Below are 22,827 nucleotides of genomic sequence, written 5' to 3'. Positions count from 1 at the left end.
AAATATTTTAAACTTTTATAATTTGGGTCAGTTATTTTCTATGTCATTTAAATATTTAATAATTAGCTGAATCAGGTATAGACATGTCCTAAATAACTTCCTGGTTGGTTGACATTGAAGAAATGGTGATAGAGAACTAAACTTTTGTCATAACAAAATCAACAGGTATTTGGTTAAATTATTAGTTATTTTATTTAATGACTAGGTATAAAATGCACAGTAATGTGTAGGTAACCTATGTCCATACATTGTAAAAAATATGTCTTATTGTTCAGAGGAGTAAGTTGGGTAAGGTCCTAAAGTGGCCCCCTTTTTTAGCGTAAATTTCATGTTAGGATTTATTGAGCAATATCACAATAAATTATAGCTAATACAGTGATAAGTAGGAAATAAACCATTTTGTTGAAAATTCATATTCCTGCATTTTATGATGACGTCACAAGTTGTACTGAATATTATATTTCCACGAAAAAATCATTGGAAATAGGCAAATTTCCATAGATTATTGGACAGGAAACATAGAGATCATACATTTGTTCATTGTTATGTCCATAAATAGTGTGTTAGTTTTCTCCTTTAAATTTTTTTACATTTGTCATTTCGGGCCAAGTATCACCATCCATTCACCATTAACTATTTGGACCTTGACAATAAAGCAATATAACTTTTATCTTGGATATTTCCAGATCATGGCATCCAGTAAACCTATTCCATGTGGACCTTGTATAGCAGGAAAAGTAAACACTAAAGCTGATATCTGGTGTTACAACTGTGATGAAGGATTGTGTTCATCATGTTCTGGTCATCACAAAAGATCTAAGTTGTCACGTGATCATAAGATTATTGATATCAAAAATTATAAACCATCTGTCCAAGCTATTAGAACAGAATGTGACAAACATGGTCAACAGCTTAACTTGTATTGTCCCTGTCATTTAATGCCTTGCTGTGATCAATGTATTTCCAGAAGTCATTCAAAGTGTACCGGAATAAAAAGTTTAGCTAGCATTGTGGAGAAAACCAAGATTGAAAAATCTAAAGAATCTGTAGAGAAAGAAATTAACTCCATCTTACAACTCTTAGGTAAAATTGTAAATGACAAATCACAAAACATTAAAAGAGGAGAACAAGAATATGAAAGCATTAAAGAATTCATTGTAAAAATACGCAATGAAATAGATAAACATTTAACCCACCTAGAGAAGAAGATATGCAATGAGGCAGATACCATCCTGAATGAAGAAAAATCAAAAGCCACAGATTTAATTGCTGAAATTGCAGAAAAACAGAAAAACTTAAAGAAAATGCAAGACCAGTTACATACAGTCATACCACACATTTCAAAACTCCAATCATTTTTAGGCATACATAAGATTGAACAAAAAGTACATCAATGTCAACGATACATAGATGATCTGGAAAAAGACGACAGGGCAAAAGAATTTACCATCAAAATGGAGGAAAATAATGAAGTAGAAAAGATAATAAAAAAGTTAGGATCCTTAGGAAAATTAACTGTTGTTAAAACAGATATGGATTTGAAGAAAGAGACAGGTGTGAGTAGGGAAGCACAAGTAGAATCACAAGAACAATCAAACATAAACAACATGACCATCAACATTGAGAAAAAGATAGAGATCAACATTAGGAAGGTCATAAGCGACATGATTTGTCTGATGGATGGAAGACTTATAATAGTCGAATGGGATGCCAAAGTTAACCTACTTACTCCTGATGGCAAACTACTGAAAAAGTTACCTATACCTGGTGAAGCCTTCAGTGTTACACAGATCAATCAGGACACTATAGCCATAACTTATCCTTGTGAGAAATCCATTAAGATCTTCAATATGGAGAATGAAACGGTAACCAAAGTTATCACATTAGACAAAGTTTGCTGGGGATTATCATCATCAGATGATTCTCTTGTTGTAGGTTTGATTGATGATGAAATCCGTATTATAGACTTGGATGGAAATACACTGAAGTCAATACAAGTTAAGAGTGAATCATACCTGTTTCACCTTGTTTACTGTAATGACAGAGTAATCTATAGTGACTATCATGGTAAAGCAGTATACTGTGTTGATCAATTAGGTAAACAGATCTGGCAATATACACAGGATTTATCAGGACCAAATGGACTTTGTATTGATACTTATGGTAACATTATTGTAGCAGACAAGAATTCTGATAGAATAATAGTAATATCAAAAGATGGAAAGGAGAGTAAAGTACTGCTTAGTGATGGACTGAAGAATCCTATGTGTATTTGTTTGAATCAAAATGAGTCTTCAGGTTTTATTTATGATTTCGAAGGCAAAAACTTGACAAAATTCAATTTATCTTCTGGATAAAATATACATTAAGAAATCAAATGATTTTACCTGACATTGATACATGTACAACAATAAGTAAATTGTATATATTTTTATTAAATATTACACAGAATCAGTAAAATTAGTTGAGTCTGTCATCAGTTATTTTTGATCATATCCTGTGTTAAGATTTTACCATTATTTTGAAAATCTAAAATACTGAGGTCAATTTGTTAGCCACCATGATGTTAAATTAGAGAATCAAAGGATTCAATGTTAAATATGAATAATATAGGACAATGGCGTTGACAATAACACCACTCGGGTCCTATTATTTTCCTCATTTCACCAATGGTTGGAAAATTGACCCAGGTTCAAATTTTAGGGAGTTCAATTTTCTAATGTCACCAATACCAATAGTAAACATGGTACATGTTGCATGAAGTTTCCAGCTGTAGTAAGAAAACCAGGATGAGTTCAAACAGAAATAGTTTGACACCTTTCTGACACATGTTTCAATTGTATTCCTGACTGAATGCATACAAATCTAGGCTAAAACACCCATGTACTACTGGTCCTTGAGGTTTAAACATGTTTGCACATCCTGAAATATCTTATAAAATTAAGGAGATGTGGTATGATTTCCAATGAGACAATTATAAATCAAAGTTGCCTGCTTTTTCTTGAATCAGGCCACACTTGAAATATTTGGTTTGCCCAAACCCTACTAAGGTTGAGACAGTAGGTAGGTAGGTAGGTAGGCATTTTCTTTTTTTCCACCACAAAACGAAATTTTATATATTTGATGTTTATTAGTCTTTGTGCCTATCTGAAATATAAAGCTTTATACAAAAAGTACAAGCTGTCACATCCACGACAGGATTGTTAGCCCTATGTCTTGCAGTTGCAAGGCAGACAAAATAATAGCTACGTATTCAGTAATATAGACTTTATGTAACTGACTTTAAGAGGGTGGTAAAGGGTTATTTTCGTGCAACATGTTTTACCATTTTTATTTCATGTGCAGCCGTGAAAAATGTTCGTTATTCACCCTATTTCGTGAAATCGGTAAAAGATCAACGTGCAAGAAATTTTTAATTGTTCTTTTATCGTGAAATGGCAATTTTATTTCGCGTTCTTCCCTGCAGATACCCCCCTTTACGCCCCTCTTGTTACTTACCAAAGCTGGTGATTCCACATAGTTCTCTAACTTGGTGTGACTAAATTCTAAACTGATGACATTTAATAACCTTGACCTTTCAGTATTCTCATAATACTGGACCCAGTCTCTCATGGACATCTCAATCCCTTTCTGAGTATTAACATCCATAACATCAAGCATCCGCCGACTCCCTGCAAATAAATATAATAATCAGTAGTTACAAAATGTGCCAATTTAGGGACGACATCAAAAGTTCAATGAAGGATAAAAAACTTGAATTCACATAGTTTTTTCACTGCCCCCACCCCCTCCTCTTAACTTAATTTGGGAAAAATTGATTGACCAATAGGGATATATGTAAAATCGATTTTAGATTAACAAAACTTGCAGCAATGTTGACCCCCCCCCCCCCCACCCCCAAACTATTTGATTTAAGTTTTTTATTCTACATCGATCTTTTGATGTCGTCCCTTAGAAATATCCTGTATTAAAGGAGTAGGTCCGGTAAGGCCCAGTTTTGGCCTCAAATTTCAAGTTCATCTGACAAAAGATTTTGGACACTTTTTTAACACTTAAGGGAATACGATACAGTAGCAGGGGCCAATAATAACGTTCTCACTGCTGTTCGTGTTGTTTTCGCGACATTGGTAACCAGAACGTTGTAATTTCCCGATGTTTCTAATAAGAACGTTAACATTTCCCGACGTCACTTTAAAAGAAGTCATATTTTGCGGAATATACACTGATGTCAATAATTTCGGTTGCGCGAATTTCAAAAAAGTACCTGCTAAAAAAGTGGCCATGCCGTTTCTTGTTATTTTAATGAAACTTAAAGAAATGAGAAAACGTATGAACCCGTGATTAATGAGAAAAAATAACAAAATCTATGGCGCGTAGGGTGTTTTCATTTATTGACAATGAATTTGAAGTAAATAATACTATCTTGAATTGAAAAACATCAGAATCAAAATAGTAAAGTTAGTGTCTTTTTTTTTTTTTCTTGTTTAGCATTTGGCAGCCTCCAAATATTACGGAGAATATTCATTGTAAGGCCAAATTTAACAGACTATCAATAAAGAACAAAACCGACTACATGTGCGAGACCCTCATTGGTAGACAAGGTCGTATAACAACCCTATTCGTAAATAAAATAATGAATAAAGAGAGTGTCTCATCCTGTTCTGGACTTGAAATTGATACATAAAAAAAAAATTGCCGATTTTAATTGATATTTTGAAAACATATAATATTGTATGTGTATATGTAGAAAAACTGTCAATAACAGTCCGTCAAAAAAATATATTGGTGTCGTTTTTGGTTTGAATTTAAGCAAAATATTACCAATAGATGCAGAATTGTCACACGTTAGTTTGTTTAATTGGTTGTATTCTTTTTGTATATGAAACTAGATGTTATAGACCATTGATACATCTATGAATAGAATAAAACATGAAAACACCCATTCACATGCTGTTAAAAGGGCTTGTAATTAAACGGTGTCTTTTGGTATCATGTTCATCATATTTGTATTTTGTTCATTGTTTCGTACTTAAATCAGGCCGGTAGTTTCCCGTTGGAGTTGTTTTGCATTTGTCATGTAGGGCCTTTCATAGCTTACTATGTGGTATGGGTTTTACTCATTGTTGAAGGCCGTCCGATGTCCTAAAGTCGTTTAGCCATTTGGTCTCTGATTGAGATTTGCCTCATTGGTAATCATACCACGTCTTCTTATTTGTATAAGCATGTCCCTATTGTACTTCAATGTAAAAGAGATAAAAATTGAAGTATCAGCAAATGTACACTAATTGCAGACAGACAGATCAGAAAGTGAACACAAGTTAAAACTTGTCGTATAGTTAGACGATCGGACAGAAGAACAAAGTGTTTTCAATATAGCTCTACTTCTAGACAAACAAGTACGCCAATATCCATACGTATACGCCGTAAAAAAGGTTATGTAACTTATCTATTGATAAAGACCTTGTTCAATATTATTCTCTTATAACGTCTGCTGTACTTCCATTGAAATATTATATTACAACTTCATTTTCTGTCGATTGAGGCAATAATGGCAAGAGTTAAATTGCACAAAACAGCTCTTTATATAAAACAAGAAGTACTGCTTATAATTTAAATTTGAAAGATGATTATCTTTTGAATGTAAAAAAAACCAGATGCTCTGCAGGGCGTAGCTTTATATGACCGCAGAGGTTGAACCCTGAACGGTTGGGGCAAGTATGGACACAACATTTAAGCTGGATTCAGCTCTAAATTTAGATTGTGATTAAATAGTTGACACAGCATAGGTTTCTGACACAGAATGAATGTGTTCTAATGAACTTAAATTTTTTGTTTTCTCTTAGAGCAATTCACTATGCTGTTGAATATTAATCCTCTCAAAAAAATGTTTGAAGAAATTTTCTTTTTTATTTATGAAATTTCAAATGAGAAAAATTGAACCCAATTTTTTTAATCACATCCCCCTTTCCCTTATTCCAAAACTAATCTCAATTAAAATTTCTAATGGAGTTTGCAACAATAACTACTCATTTAAATACATCATAAAATATTAAGATGTAAAAAAACTGCTTGTTATAAATCACTGAATGGTAAAGATTATTTTAATTTATCAGTTGGTAGTAAAAAGTGAATATACATTGTATATTGTATATAACAAAGATTTAAGTTGATTCTGGACAAAGAAAGATAACTCCAATTAAAAAAAATCTTGCTATTGCACAATATTTTGCAATTAGATATTTCTTGCTTACTATTCTGGACAAAAAAAGATAACTCTAATTAAAAAAAAATTTGCTATTTCACAATATTGTGCAATTAGATATTTCTTGCCATTGCGCAATACTGTGCAATTGAAAAGACTTGCTATTGCACAATACTTAATATAATAATTTTAGATCCTGATTTGGACCAACTTGAAACTGGGCCAATAATAAAAAATCTAAGTACATTTTTGGATTCAGCATATCAAAGAACCCCAAGATTTCAATTTTTGTTAAAATCAGACTAAGTTTAATTATGGACCCTTTGGACTTTAGTGTAGACCTATTTGAAAACAGGACCAAAAATGAAGAATCTACATACACAGTTAGATTTGGTATATCAAAGAACCCCATTTATTCAATTTTTGATGAAATCAAACAAAGTTTAATTTTGGACCCCGATTTGGACCAACTTGAAAACTGGGCTAATAATCAAGAATCTAAGTACATTTTTAGATTCAGCATATCAAAGAACCTAATTGATTCATTTTTTGTCAAAATCAAACTAAGTTTAATTTTGGACCCTTTGGACCTTAATGTAGACCAATTTGAAAACGGGACCAAAAGTTAAGAATCTACATACACAGTCATGACAGTTAGATTCGGCATATCAAAGAACCCCAATTATTCAATTTTGATGAAATCAAACAAAGTTTAATTTTGGACCCTTTGGGCCCCTTATTCTGTTGGGACCAAAACTCCCAAAATCAATACCAACCTTCCTTTTATGGTCATAAACCTTGTGTTTAAATTTCATAGATTTCTATTTACTTAAACTAAAGTTATTGTGCGAAAACCAAGAATAATGCTTATTTGGGCCCTTTTTTGGCCCCTAATTCCTAAACTGTTGAAACCAAAACTCCCAAAATCAATCCCAACCGTTCTTTTGTGGTCATAAACCTCATGTCAAAATTTCATAGATTTCTATTAACTTAAACTAAAGTTATAGTGCGAAAACCAAGAAAATGCTTATTTGGGCCCTTTTTGGCCCCTAATTCCTAAAATGTTGGGACCAAAACTCCCAAAATCAATACCAACCTTCCTTTTGTGGTCATAAACCTTGTGTTAAAATTTCATAGATTTCCATTCACTTTTACTAAAGTTAGAGTGCGAAAACTAAAAGTATTCGGACGCAAAGCAGATGACGATGCAGACGACGACGCCAATGTGATAGCAATATAATTAGTAATTTTCAAATTTTGCGGTCGTATAAAAAATCAAAGTACGTCGGGACCTTTTTTTAAGTTGACTATATGGTATCGGTTTTGTCATTGTTGAAGGTTATAATGTTGTCAATTTATGGTATCGCCTCACTTAATTTATAGTTGGTTCACATTTTGTCATGTCAATAATGTTGTCTATCCTCTTACAGTACATGAAGTAATTTAGAACTAATGTCGGACAGAGATGCACCTTTATACTAATATCAGATTTTCTTTTTTGCTGTACATCTAACAAAGCAATCTGCTAAAATTCTTTTTTATAGTCTTTTTTTTTATTATGAAAAGGTTCCTGTCCAAATTTCGTTTCGTAAATGTTTAGCAAAAATGTTTTTCCGTTTTATGATTAACCATCTTATAAGTTTTTATGATAAGTATCAATGCTTTGAAAAACACCTGCATATACTTGACAGTAATGATTGCACAACGTTGTTGCGATTAAAACTTAATTTAACGTAATTTAGCGTCATACTGACAGACATTGTAAAAAATTAAGGTATATGGCTTTTATTGAAAAAACAAGCACATGGACCCCGATATTTTTCTTTTGCAATCAATCAAGTACTATTTCAAGAACACTCCGCCAAAATTTCAGGAAAAAATCAACATCAAATTTTTTCTGCACTCCCGAAAAGACGCAAAAATATGGTCAACTTTTTTATTTTTCGGATATAGCAATCTAAATCCAGAACATGATGATTTGGTTTAACCTTAAACTTATTTCAGCATGTTGATGCCATGGATCAAGGGAATATTTTACAAAAAACCTGGTTAAGTTATAACTTTTCGTTCAAAAGTATGGTAACTTTCTTTAAAAGTCATAATTAATGAAATTTCAGGGATTTTTTTCCAATTATGCAAATTGCAAACCAAATTATCTCAAAAAGTAAGTCATGAAGGTACTTTTTTCTTTGCATATTTGAAAAGTACACATTGAAATTGACCTTGTATCAAAATTTTAAGAAAAAATCAACGAGGGATCTCTACTGTATCGTATGCCCTAAATGTCTATTTCAATTGCTTCAACCATTTTTTGCGAAAGATTTTAACTGATTCACTCATTAAAAATGCTACGATTCTACCTTTCATGTGAAAAATCTATCAAATATGCTAAAAAATGTCACTTTTCATATTCCACTATGAGCTGCTTATTCAAAAATAAATGTTGTCACCAAATGCTTTGTAAAATAGAACACAATCATAAACGCTTATTATATATTTTGGTCCCTAGACAAACTGCCTCGAACTACTGTTTACCGGTGTCCATTTGGCCACCCGTCCCTCACGTTATCCGTATATAGGATGTAGCTTAGCGTTTATACAACCTATTTCAAAGCTACATTTTCTTTATGTCAACTTTAAATATACCAAAGTGCGCATATACAGTCAAGAATTTTCTAAATGACAGGTTGCTAAATTTGGTATACACAGGCACGCAGAGCACATAGTCCGCCTTCCTCTTTCTACATTGTACAATTTCATGGTGGAACTTTTATAATGACTTTTTATGTACCGAGTTTTACTTATAGAGGATGCATGTATGTTCTCAGATTTTTTTATTGTATCATTTTTCACGAATGACAGAATGTTGAACTTACATTTAATACAATTTGCTAGGTTTGTCTGCAACTATTCACACTACCCAAACGTTTACATCATACAGATCTAGAGAATATACTATATTAAAAACATGTATTATTTATCTTTCACTTTTACAACTGACGGAATGTTTTTATTAGTAACCTTGTTTGATGGCTGCATTAGCAATGCGTCTTTTAGACACAACAATTTCAAATTGTATTGTATCGTCCTGAACATGCCTGAAATATTTGCAAATGCATATATTTGCAACCTCAAATCAATCAATTCAAATTGTACTTGAAAATCACTGACCACTCAATAACCTTTTTAAAGCTGAATGGGCACCCTGTTAGTTGGAAATAAAACTAAATCAGTAGAATTAATAGGAAATTTACGAAACCAGACAAAGGAAATGAAAACAAAATAACAAACACCATTCAGATCTCGTTTCATAGTTTTCCAATACCTATCAGGAAAAAACACATTACTCTATATTAAGTAATGTTATCCTTTTTCTGCCAAATTATATGCATATCGGTTAACTTTGAAGCCATTTATCTTTAAAAAAAAACCAAGGTTGGTGACATGTGTCTCTATACATGCATAGGCTCACAATAAAATCCTGGAAATTGTTATTTTTTTTAGACTTTCTCCATATATAAGAGATAGTAATGAATTAAGTGTCAGACGATGTTCAGAATATTTTTTCGTTACTATGCCATTTTGGGAAATTTTCTGCGACTGTAATACAAGTGAAAGGTTTGGCTAGCCATAAAACCAGGTCCAGTCCACCATTTCCTACATAAGAAAATGCCGGTACCGATTCGGAATATAACAGTTATCCGTTTGTTTGATTTTGTAGTTAGATGAAGGACTTTCCATTTTTATATTTCTACGGAGTCGTTTTGTTTGTTATTATTTTCTTGAATCTTTGATTAACTGATTTATTAATTAATTGTTTTCTTGATAAATTTTAATAATTTTAATATACATTTTTGTCTCCCTTTTACCCCCCTTCTCTCCTTTCTTCCGCCCCTTCTCTCTTTTCTGCCATCCCCTCTCTCCCTTCTCCCGCCCCTGCTCTCCCATGCTCCCAAAACCCTGTCCAGGCCCTCATTTATCTAGTGCATACTACACAGCTACTTTTGCATAGGTACTATTTCTGTACTTAAAATATGTAGTACTGGAGATTTACTTTTAATATTTAGTACTATTTCTTTACTTTAAAATTATTGTAATATTTAGGTACTTTTATTTTACAGTACTTGATTTGTACTAAATATTTTGGTACAGAAACAATACAATATTCCATGTTTGAAAATCATAATTTTAAGAGATTTGAAATAGAAAAACTTTCAAAATTCTGAAAATGAAACGGTAGTAACCAAAAATCTGTAGTAGCTAAATTTCAAGTACAAATTAAGTACTGTAAAATACAGGTACCTAAATATTACAATGATTTTAAAGTAACAAAATAGTACTGAATTTTAAAAGTAGATTTACAGTACTACAGATTTTTAGTACAGAAATAGTACCTATGCAAAAGTAGCTGTGTATGTGTAACGGTTTGTTTCTTCCTCTGTGATATTTTATCCTGGTAATTTTTTCACAGGTTGATTTTTTCCAGAGGAGTGAAAATCTATCTGTGTTATGCAGATAGTATGTACCGGTATATATTTGCTGTACTATATTTCACAGAACCGTGTGAAATAGAGTCCCATTAACTACTATGTAAGGTACTCACAATCAATATATACCTGACTATAATTATAAAATGTTTCACAAAGGTAGACCAAATTTGCATAATTTATCAAAGGCGGTAATTATGAGCAATTTATATTTTAAAGATTTTAATATAATATATTTCTGAATCTATTTTAATTTATAGTGAAATTTTTTCTTGAATCTTAAATTATCTTTTATATATATATATTCATTTATATAAAAAGATGACTTACAACTTGATTTAATAAGACAGATAACATTTCACAGATAAAAACTATCCAGCTGTTAAACATGCTTTTGTTCCAATATATTGTTTGATTATATATATATATTATGATTTATCTGATTTCCATATAATCAACAACTACATCTCTGTCCCCAGACAAAACTATCTATATTGTTAAAAATATTATCATAATCAAATTCTTCTATTACTGTAAACAGTAGTAATGCAACTATATTTCTACCTTACTTTTAAATTTATATTTGTACTGAGATCTGAGAACAACTCACTTTTACATGTATTTCACAAACCTTACTTAATCATGATATTATTTTCACAATTACAATCTTTGAAATTACTTCTGGTTTTCCTCCCTATGTTTCATGATAATTTTCTTTTTAAAAGGATGCTATTGACTTGAATATTTGAGGAAATTTTTCTCAAGGATAATTTGTGAAATTATTTCCCATTATAATACATGATCCTACATTTCTTTTTTTAACAATTTCGCTTTATTTAAAAAACACTATTATTATTTCATAGTATTTTTAAAGGATAAGTTTTTTCTAATAACTATTCAATAAGTTAACTACCCAGATAGAATTTCAGGGCAAAGAAAAAATAAGGAAAAATAACAACAACTGTGACATTTTTTCCTCCCGATCAAATTTCACCTGGATATAATTTTGCTTTACATATATGCCTTAAAACTTTTACAGATGCACAGTTTTGTTTGTACTCAAGAGTACATTTTTATGTAAAAATACGGCCATTTTTATAGGCAAAGGGTCCACATGAATCTTCACGGGTTTAATACATGCATCACAGGGGTTTTTTACACTTTGCCAGGTTTACTCATCAGAGGCGGATTTAGAGGGGGGCGCCCCCCCCCCCCTTTTTGGAAAAAAATTTGGTTGCTTATATAGGGAATCATTGAAGCGTGACTGGAGCGGGCCCCCTCTTAGGTCAGTCAGTGGGCCCCAACTTATGAAAATTTCTGGATCCGCCACTGCTCATATATAATTACATTAGATGTGTGTTTCATCATAATATTTTATTCTGATTGGCTAACTGCACATCACATGTTATTCTGTAAGAAGTTGTATTGCTCATACAACTTTTTCATTCATGATAACACGTGCTCCAACAATAAAGTGCACAGGTGAATTGAATAATGAAATATATATAAAATTCGTGTTTTCATGATCATAGCTACAAAATGTTATTATAAGTATTGAATGCTTCTTTTTGTAATTTTAAAGGGTTGTATAGCGTTGACCGTGCGTACATTTTTAGAATGAAGCGGCGGAAACAAAATGTACTTCGGTCAACGCTTTTACACCCCAATAAATTTACAAAAAGAAGCATTCAATTCTTAAATGCAACCCCGACTTTGCGACATGTTGTACGCCGGTATAAAGTCAAAAGGTTGTAAATTATAGCACTAGCATCTGCTTTTATCCATTCAAAACATGTGTAAGATAATATTTACCTTTCGTTGCGCTTTCCAAGTACAAAATAGTGGGTACATAAATCCATCGGTATCGGGTCGTTCCGGCCCAAAGTCAAACCGGCCCAAAGTCGATTCGGCCCAAGTCGATCCGGCCCCATAATAAAATATGAATAAACTATATTCACTATATGGAGGAATTTGTGACAAATTTGAACAGTATATATAAACGAAATCATTAGTTTGTTTATTCAACAACTGTCTGATGATTGTGAACTAAGGTAATGCCACTCGTAATCACTTAATTCAATCAAATCCTGATTAATTAAAGTTACGTAATCAACAAGGTCTTTATAATTCGATCTTTTGTTTGGTGTATATAATAATAATTAATTGTATTTTTGTTTCAGGTAACATCAGAGGTTTCTATATAACACCTTTTCTTTTGTAATATCGAATATAGTCAATATATTAATTTTAAGGTTGTATGTATCAGCTAGCTTGGGGATCGGCTTGTACCCTATGTGTATGTATGTGTATTGAACACTAGATTAAATAATTATCTTGATGAATACATGTTATTACATCAAAACCAAGCTGGTTTTAGAAGTGGTTTTTCTACAAATGACCACATTTTTTCTTTATATGCTTTATTTGAGCTATTGCGTTTTAAAAAGAAAAAACTCCATTGTGCATTTGTGGACTTTGAGAAGGCGTTCGACTTTGTTCATAGAAATTCTTTATTTTTTAAACTTTTGCAAAATAATGTAAATGGTAGATTTTTACGTATTATTCAAAATATTTATGAAGGTATTAAATCATATATTAGACATAATGACGAATGTTCAGGGTTTTTTAAGTGTGAACTAGGAGTTAGACAAGGTGAAAATCTATCTCCTGTACTTTTTTCATTGTATCTTAATGATCTTCAATCATATTTAGAAGAACATAATATAAAAGGGTTAGAATCAATCAGTTGCGACATTGAAAATGAGTTAACGATCTATCTTAAAATTCTATTGTTTTTATATGCAGACGATACTATTTTGTTATCAGAATCAAGCAAGGATTTACAGTTTATGTTGGATACGTTTTCAAATTATTGTGAAAATTGGAAACTGAAAGTTAATATTGAAAAAACAAAAATTCTTATATTTTCTAGAGGAAGAATTTCAGAAAAAGAAAAATTTTATTTTTGTAATAAAGAAATAGAAATTGTCAAAGACTACAAGTATCTTGGTGTATTTTTTGCAAGAAGTGGATCTTTTTTAACCACAAGAAAATATTTAAGAGACCAGGGAACAAAAGCAATGTATAGTTTATTAAAAAAATGTCGAAGACATAATTTATCAATTGAATGTCAATTAGATATGTTCGATAAAGCCATTTTACCAGTATTACTTTACAGTTCAGAGATCTGGGGTTTTGAAAATTTAGATGTTTTAGAAAAAGTACACTTGCGTTTTTGCAAGCTCATATTAAACCTAAAGCAGACAACGCCAAATAGCATTATTTATGGAGAACTCGGACGATTTCCGATCTCGCTAACAGTTAAGATGCGAATGATAAAATTTTGGTGTAGATTAGTAAATGGTGAAGAGGAAAAAATCTCCTCAATTCTTTACAAATTGCTGTTTGTATATTTTGAGAATTATGGCTTTGAAAGCAAATGGTTGAAATTTGTTAAAAGCATTTTTGATAACTGTGGTCTATCAAATGTATGGAGATCCCAGTCTCATTTTTCTACAGAATGGATAGAAAACTGTGTAGAACTTAGATTAAAAGACCAATTTAAGCAAGAATGGTCGTCTGACATTTTTAATTCAAGTAAAACAATTTGTTATAGAATATTTAAGAATGAATTCTGTTTTGAACGTTATTTATCGTTATTACCCACATATCTTATGTATTATATATGTAAATTCAGATGTGGCTGTCATCGTTTGCCAATTGAATCGGGCAGATGGCATAAAATTCAAAGAGACGAAAGAACATGCATTATATGTAACTCAAATGAAATAGGTGATGAGTACCATTATATTTTAGTTTGTAACTTTTTTAGTTCAGAAAGAAAGAAATTGTTACCGAAATATTGTCAAAAAAATGCAAATACTGCAAAATTTAATCAGTTATTCTCATCAACTGATATTATTGTATTAGAAAAACTAGCAAGATTCATTAAACATGTATTATCAATTGTCGTCCCTCCTGGTTAGTTAAATTGTGTTTAACATACACAATTAAGTGAACTGTCTTTTTCCATATTTATTTACGCATGCACTATTATTATATTATAATTGTATACTAATTTCTCTGTAACTATGTATGTTTATGAGAATAAAATATTCGTATTCGTATTTGTTATTACACAAGACAATTGAAAGAAAATGTCACAATTTGAACAGAACGTTGCCTTTTACAGTGCTTATTTAATGGGGGGTTCGTCCGACCCCCCCTGGCTACGGGTATGTTAAATAAGCAATAATTATATAATATCATATAGACTGATTATTATTTATTTCGTTTAAGTGTGGCGTAATCAATTCCATCTAAGATTTGATGGTCAGTTCTTAAACAGTTTAATGACCTTTCATCTTGTTTAATGTGACACTTAATACGATACATTAGTTGCACAGTTGAACTGCAATAGTTTATCCAAATAATCTAAGACCATTAATCAATGCCTTACATAAATTAAGAACATGTTTATAGCTCGATCTTGTGAGAAACTTTAGGTATTGGTCAGAGTTATATTGGAGTAGTAGCTTGAAGTAACATGTTGTTTTATAGAGCTGGAATTTAGTAACGTTTTGTATTGGAAGTTATAGTTGTGAACCTTCAAATATATATTATATCTACATGTACTTTTAGACGATTAAACATGTGAACATTAAGGAGACTTCGTTCAATTCTAACAGTTACTTTATTGTGGCATATATATGTTCCGGACCATATGAGTATTTGGACCATACGCGTATGGTCATGACCATATGCGTATACTCATATGGTCCGACCATACGCGTATGGTCCGACCGTACGCGTATGGTCGGACCATATGAGTATTATACTCGTTTGGTTATTAACGGACCGGACCATATGAGTTTTTGGACCATATAGGTATTTTTTCAAATATACAATAGAAATAATACAATAAAATTTATCTTAAAAACAAATGTGTTTACAAAACAATGTATTAATTTTACATGTCAAAAGCTACATAAACATTAAATATTGATGCCACAGTCAGTTGATCTTAGTTTTCATCGCTAATTGTATTCGTGTATGCTTTTGTATACTTAAAATGAAATTCACACGGTACCATACATGTAGTTTTTCTGAGATTGCTTGTTTTGGCTGCGTGCAGTGATATCGACTCGGACAATTCCGATGTGTCTACGGTGTTTTTGAGAAACTCTAGATCTTCAATATCGTAAAATGAATTTCACAGATCAAATTAGATAAAGACAGTGGCTATTTCATAACTCTTAAATGCTATTTTACCGTCTTATAATTAAGGTTAAATAGAAGTATAGAAAAAAAGAATAGAAAAAATAAAGAAACATACACTTTTAATATTTTACTTTTAAAATGTCTTAAAAAATATCATGATCTTTAAAAAATATCATGATCCTTGCCGGTGATGTCACCTACTTTAAAGAATTAAATTCCTTGTACAATATGTTCATTTAATTTTGGCATCTTTTTATAATTGTACTTACAAATAGTGAGAAATATTAACTGTGCGAAACTGTTTTTTTTAAATAATTTTTTTTTAATATGCATAAAATTACATTTTAGTGACGTAACAATCCGAAGGGTCACACCTAATGAAGAGTTTAAAAGTATACGTGTTGATTACCCCGACCATACGCGTACGGTCCGACCATACGCGTATGGTCGGACCATATGAGTATATACCCATATGGTCATGACCATACGCGTATGGTCCAGATACTCATATGGTCCGGAACATATACAATAGCTAGTTCCCTATGTTAACGGGCAACATGGATTACGATCCCGGATACGTAGATCCGAAATAATGACATAGTTCTAAGACACACACAAGAAAGCCCCGTTATATCTGGTTGAGGTACCCGAGTTCACAATGTTGACTGGATTTATGATGTACGCGAAATTGGGACGAATGTGCAAAGTCATGGCGTGTGCAGAAAGAAGAAACACTTTTCGATTTCATTCAAGTGAGACTAGCGGAGCAGTTCTGATCAAATTAGACGAGAGATTAAAATAGGATGACTTTGTTTATGCCATAATGTAATGAAGTGACTTGCTGTAAATATTTGTGAAACTTTTGTGTCAGTCAATTTAATTTTTATGGAAACGCATTATCCTCGAACTTTGAAGAACATTAGAAGAACGTACGCTTGTGAGAATTTTTGATGAATAGAAACCCGAGATGACTGTGAGATGTGATAAAAGACAAGCAGTAAACGTGTTTATCGAAACTTTTGTGTTTGTGTCAATGTATATATGTAAATACCAGTATGGACTGCCGAAACTGTCGATCCATAACAGACAACCTATCTACAGGGACCGTCAGAAATGAAGGAAAATGGCACCCCTGTTGAAAGATTAGAAGAAGTGGCTCCGCACGTTCAAACCGAAGAAGTCATGCATGTGGACAATATTTTCATTTTTGTAAATAACTTTAAGTTTTCATAAATGTTTTTATCCATTCAGAATGTAGTATGCCTAGGTTTAGTATTTTATTGTATATGTTTTTTTGCATTTTATTTTGTATTACACATGTTTGATTAAGCTAATTTTTAATCTCTTGTTATTACGAGAGTGGGCGTATTGGGTGTAGTTAAGTTAACCGAGAAGGGTTGCTTATACTAGTTGAAGGTTCATGGGAGTGTCCATGTGAAGATAATTTACAGTGTTGGTAGTTCTATGGTGATACGGTCACATAGAAGTGAAAATTGCAGCTAATGAGATGCTGATTTTCTGAATTGGATTGCCCAGAGATAATGATTAGTTGATTTTAATTGATGCTTTTAATTATTTTATCATTTTGTTTACGCTTGGATTAACGGTCAAAATTCTAGATAGACCTTACCATAATGTATTTGAATAGATTAATAATTGTCGAATACGAATACTTTATTTCTCATAAAACTACAATTACATAGTTATAGAGAACATACATAAATATAATTAAAGGTACAATTTTTACAAGCATGTGTGAACAATACAATGAAATTAACTTGGAGGACTGACTTTCACATTTATAACTTTGATAAATTTACATAGTTTTTCTAATATTACAATATTACATGAATTAAACAGTTGATTAAATTTATAGATATTAGGGTTTGACCAGCAGTATGTAGGTAAAAATTTCTTTCTTTCAAACATAAAAGATCCACAATTCATAATGTAATGGTACTCGTCACCAATGTCGTTTGAGTCACAGAGACGGCAGATTCTGTCTTCTCTCGGTAAACCCTGCCACCTTCCAGACTCAATCGGCAAGTGGTGACTACCACATCTATATTTGCATAATGTATAAATGAATTTGTAAGGTAAAACAGAAAAATATTTTTCCAATTGAAAATTATTTTTAAAAATACGATAGCATAAAGTTTTAGGTGATTCTGCAACAAATGCAAAGCATTCTTGTTGAAACTGATCTTTGAGTTTTTGCTCAATACATTTTGACACCCATTTATCAGAAAACTGTGCATTCCATATATTGGACATACCACAATTATCAAAAATATTTTTAATATATGATATCCACTTACTGTCTATTCCGTAATCAATATAATATAAAAATACAAGTTTATATAATAGAGCACAAATTTTACTTTCTTTCCCATTAAGAAGTCTACTCCAAAAATTAATCATTCGCAGTTTTACAGACACAGTAATAGGGTATCTGCCAAGTTCTGCATACACTATGAAATTTGGAGTAGACTGTTTTAAATGTAAAATCATTTTACAAAATTGTAAATGTACACGTTCAAGAATATCTATGTTTTCAAAACCCCATATTTCTGATCCATATAACAAAATAGGTAAAACCATTTTGTCAAATAAATCAAGTTGACATTCTATTGACAAATTGTTTTGTCTACCTTTTTTAAAACACTATACATAGCTTTTGTGGCTTGTTCTTTTAAATATTTTCTATTTGATAAAAAGGATCCACTTCTAGAAAATAAAATACCTAAATATTTGTATTCTTTTACAATTTCAATGTCGTTACAATTAACTGTGAACTTGAGATTTGCTGGCATTCTGCCACTCGAAAAGATCAAAACTTTAGTTTTATTTGTATTTATTTTCATTTTCCATTCTTCACAATATTCGTAAAATGTATTTAACATGTATTGTAGATCAGTGCTATTTTCTGCTAATAAAACAGTATCATCTGCATATAAAAGTAAAAATAATTTCAAAAATACTGTCAGCTCATTTTCGATTTCTTGTGATATAGATTTTAAGCCTGTTATATTTTTCTTTTCAAAAAAAGTTGAAAGATCATTTAAAAATATAGAAAACAAAGCAGGTGAAAGGTTTTCCCCTTGCCGAACCCCCATCTCACAAGGGAAGAAATCAGATTTTTTACCCTGATGAATAATACGAGATTTGGCATAATCATACATACTCTGAATAACACGAAAAAATTTCCCATTTACTTCATTCTGCAATAATTTGAACAGTAGTAAATTTCGCTGTAGAGAGTCAGACGCTTTTTCAAAGTCGATAAAAGCACAATGTAACTTTTTCTTTCCCAATTTTAATAATTCAAATAAAATATGTATAGTAAAAATATGTTCAGTCGTAGAATAATCCCTTCTGAAACCTGCTTGGTTTTCATTTAGTATACATAATTCATCAAGATAATTACATAATCTTGTGTTCAATATTGAGGTAAAAAGTTTACCCAGAGTAGACAATAACGTTATAGGCCTATAGTTTTGTGGATCATTTTCAGAGCCTTTGTTTTTAAACAATGGAATTACATTCCCTATTAACCATGCCTCAGGCAACAATACTGTGTCAAAAATAAGATTAAATAAACACACATAAACATCAATAAAAAATTCAACAGACGAGCATATATACTCATTTACAATAAGATCATCACCAGGTGTCTTATTATTTTTCAGGCTTTTTATGGCCTTCAATATTTCATCTTTAGTGATACAAGCATTAAGAAATACATTTGATGAATTTTCGTTAACATCATTTTCTAAAATGTACCGATCTTCTGTTTCGTTATTTTTATTCAAATCCTTAAAAAAAGAAAACAAATCTTCAATATTAATATCATTTTTTTTCTTTTGTCTACCTCGATTTATAATTTTCCAAAATTCTTTCGGGTTTTTTTATCTCATCTTTTCTTTATTTTTGAACGTAAATCAACGTTAAATGATCTAATATTTTTATCCATAGTCTTTTTATATACAGTCTCACTACGTCTCAAACGTTCCTTGAATATACGTGAACCATATCGTTTATATAACCTTTTTGATTTTCTAAACGCCCTCCTTTCCCGACGGCATTCTGTGTTAAACCAAATTGAATCACGATGATTTTGTTTCCCTCCCGTGTAATCAAATCCATACGTTTTCTGCACGAACTCCCCAAATGTATTCTGAACAGTACAAACAATCGAAAAAGACGAATAAAGAAACCATCATGATGGTGGAATGACAAACTAACAAATAAATGGAACATTGTTTGCACGGCAGAAAGAGACTATGTAACTTGTAAACAGGGTAGCTTAAAACAACAATTGCGAAAAGACTTTGTTGATAAACGCAAAGACTTTGACAAGCTTACACAAAAATATAAGCGTCAGTATTGGTACCGCTGTCAGGAAGAGCTGGTTAATTTTAGTGACAATGATACGAATCAGTTTTGGCGTAGAATTGGTCAAATTGGTATTGGTAACGAGAGACAGATGCGTATTCCGAATGAAGTTACTTTGGATGATGGAACTATATCTAACAATTTAGAAACTGTTTTAAGTAAATGGAAAAACAGTTTTCACAGTTTATTAAACCCAAATGTAAATGCAGATTATAATAAGGTTGATAATTGTATTCTTAAAGAAAATATTATTTGTATTGATTTAGATAAGGAAATTACTATTGATGAGGTTCACAAAGTTGTAATGAATGCAAAAAATTGTAAAAGTGCAGGAATTGACCCTATTCAAGCTGAGTTTTGTAAAAATATCTCTATTATTTCTATTTTACATAAATTATTTAACTTATGTTTCAGTTCTGGTAATGTACCAAATATATGGAATAAGGGAATTATAACCCCAATACCAAAATGTTCTACATCAGATCCTAGAGACCCCTTATCTTATAGGGGCATAACTCTAGCTCCATTCACATACAAGATGTATTGTAGTATTTTAAATGAAAGATTAGTCAAATGGTTAGATGAAAGGGAGATAATTAACGACGAGCAAAACGGTTTTATGAAAGGCAAAAGTACAATTGATCATATAAGCACTATAACATCAATAATAGAAACCAGGAAAAAGTGTAAATTATCAACATATGTAGCTTTTATAGACTTTAAGAAAGCATATGACTCAATTAATAGAGTTTTTTTGTTCAACAAACTAGAAAATCTAGGTATAAGTTCAAAGTTTATGTATTCTTTAAAAGCTTTATACTCTAATGTAGAATGTAGTGTGCGTATTAATGGTAAAATGACTGACTGGTTTAATGTTGATTCTGGATTGAAACAAGGTTGTGTTTTATCGTCTATAATGTTTAATATATATATAAATAATTTGGTTGATGACATTAATGCTTTGAATATTGGTATTAACATAGATGAAGAAAAATTAGCTATATTGTTATATCATGGCCAACTATTGTCCTCAGTGTAAGCCAGTACGAGTTATCGCGCATGATTTTGATTTCTTATCCGTCTCATCAGTCTTTTCTGTGTGTGATATCTTATCAAGACAACATGCTGAGTTTGTAAAGACAATGTTGACACTCGTAAATAATTTGACTACCCTAAGTAAACAATATTATAAATATATGACACTGTAGCATGCTAGGTTCCGCGGCATGAATACGAGTTGTATAAAGATTATAAACTGACTTTATTTCCCGAAAGATATACAATTCGATTTTACCGAATATCAAACCATGCATACAAAATAAAAAGTCGAAAAAGGACAAATATGAGATCATGATTACCAAACATATATATATATATATATCTTTCGACGTAAACCCGAATATGAGACAGCGTAGAATTTGAATATACATACACAAACACAAACTCATTGCAACATTTTGCTTTTTTATTAAAAGAATAAATTCAGTCTCTAATTTTACTCTTATTTTCAGTTACCTCCCAGAATTGTTTGTTTATCAATATTTGCTCTAACTTTTCAGCCATGATTTCTGAGAGAAAAAATGGCCTTCAACACTAAATGCTTAATAGTACGTTTGTCCGCGACGATGCAGTTTAATAGTACTTTTGCCCGCGACGATGCAATTTGTTTATAAATCACAATGGAAAACACGCTACAGTACATCAACGTATTGTTCTTTAAATAGCTTTAATTTTGCTATGTGAAAGAAAGACAAATGTCGTATTAATAATGAATACGTATAAATGTACAGCTAAATTTTCAAATTTCTTTAAAAATGTCTTCAGTTAAGACAAACTGTTTAACGATTTGAAAAGCAGCGTCTTCTATGTAAAATAAGATTGCAGATTTTGGCACTTCTATCACATTCACTGGCTACCTATAAAACAATAGACAATTTTTCAAATTGGATTGTTTTTTAAAAGTTTGGATGTTCCGAAGTGACAAAGTTTTTCTATAAAAGATCAGTTTGCAGGTGATCTTAGAATGGACACTATATCAATACATATTTCTCAGTTTCAACAATATTTATACACGCTTCACATGTTCGTTGATGGATGGAAAGGTCTCTCACTTACAATAATGAGATAGTCTTAGATTACTTTTTTTTATATAGATATAAGCCAATCGAAGCACATACTAATGAATTTATATACTGATATTCTCAAATTTTCCTAAAACCGTAAAGAAAGTCCCACAGAAAAAGTGTTTACAATAATGTTCCGAGTATAATATATAAAAAAAAAGGGGGGATACCCTACCCGGAAAATAATATTACTGATATGTATAGGAAATTTTAAACCACGGATTTGACTGAACTTGACAGTGTTATCTGAAATTCACAACAGGTGATCAAATGAATGATGAAATTTGTGAACTTCACAAGGATATCTTTAGAAAACATGCCAATCGAAACAACAGGGGTCGCAGGCATCTGTTTGCATGTATAATATTAAATTTTAACGATTCCAACTATCTCATTCATT

At 31.3% G+C, this 22,827-nt stretch overlaps 1 protein-coding gene and 1 pseudogene across 1 annotated transcript; one reads left to right on the top strand and one right to left on the bottom strand.

The window, feature by feature from the left end:
• The window catches only part of LOC143074171 (lysine-specific demethylase 2B-like), a 100,877-nt pseudogene extending 88,272 nt beyond the window's left edge, over nucleotides 1–12,605 (bottom strand).
• Nucleotides 88–2,474, top strand: LOC143076539 (uncharacterized). Its single transcript, XM_076252366.1, has 2 exons — nucleotides 88–165; nucleotides 687–2,474. The coding sequence occupies exon 2, from the start codon at nucleotides 690–692 to the stop codon at nucleotides 2,355–2,357; it is 1,668 nt and encodes a 555-aa protein (XP_076108481.1). The 5' UTR covers nucleotides 88–165; nucleotides 687–689; the 3' UTR covers nucleotides 2,358–2,474.
• Nucleotides 12,606–22,827: the final 10,222 nt, after the last annotated feature.

Source organism: Mytilus galloprovincialis, chromosome 5, assembly GCF_965363235.1.
Source record: "Mytilus galloprovincialis chromosome 5, xbMytGall1.hap1.1, whole genome shotgun sequence".
Classification (NCBI taxonomy): Eukaryota; Metazoa; Mollusca; class Bivalvia; order Mytilida; family Mytilidae; genus Mytilus; species Mytilus galloprovincialis.
The sequence above is the reverse complement of the archived record's forward strand: the minus strand, read 5'-3'. Positions and strand labels throughout refer to the sequence as shown.

Excerpts from the sequence above, each read along its gene's own strand:
- LOC143076539 (XM_076252366.1), top strand. The coding sequence starts at position 690 with ATGGCATCCAGTAAACCTATTCCATGTGGACCTTGTATAGCAGGAAAA.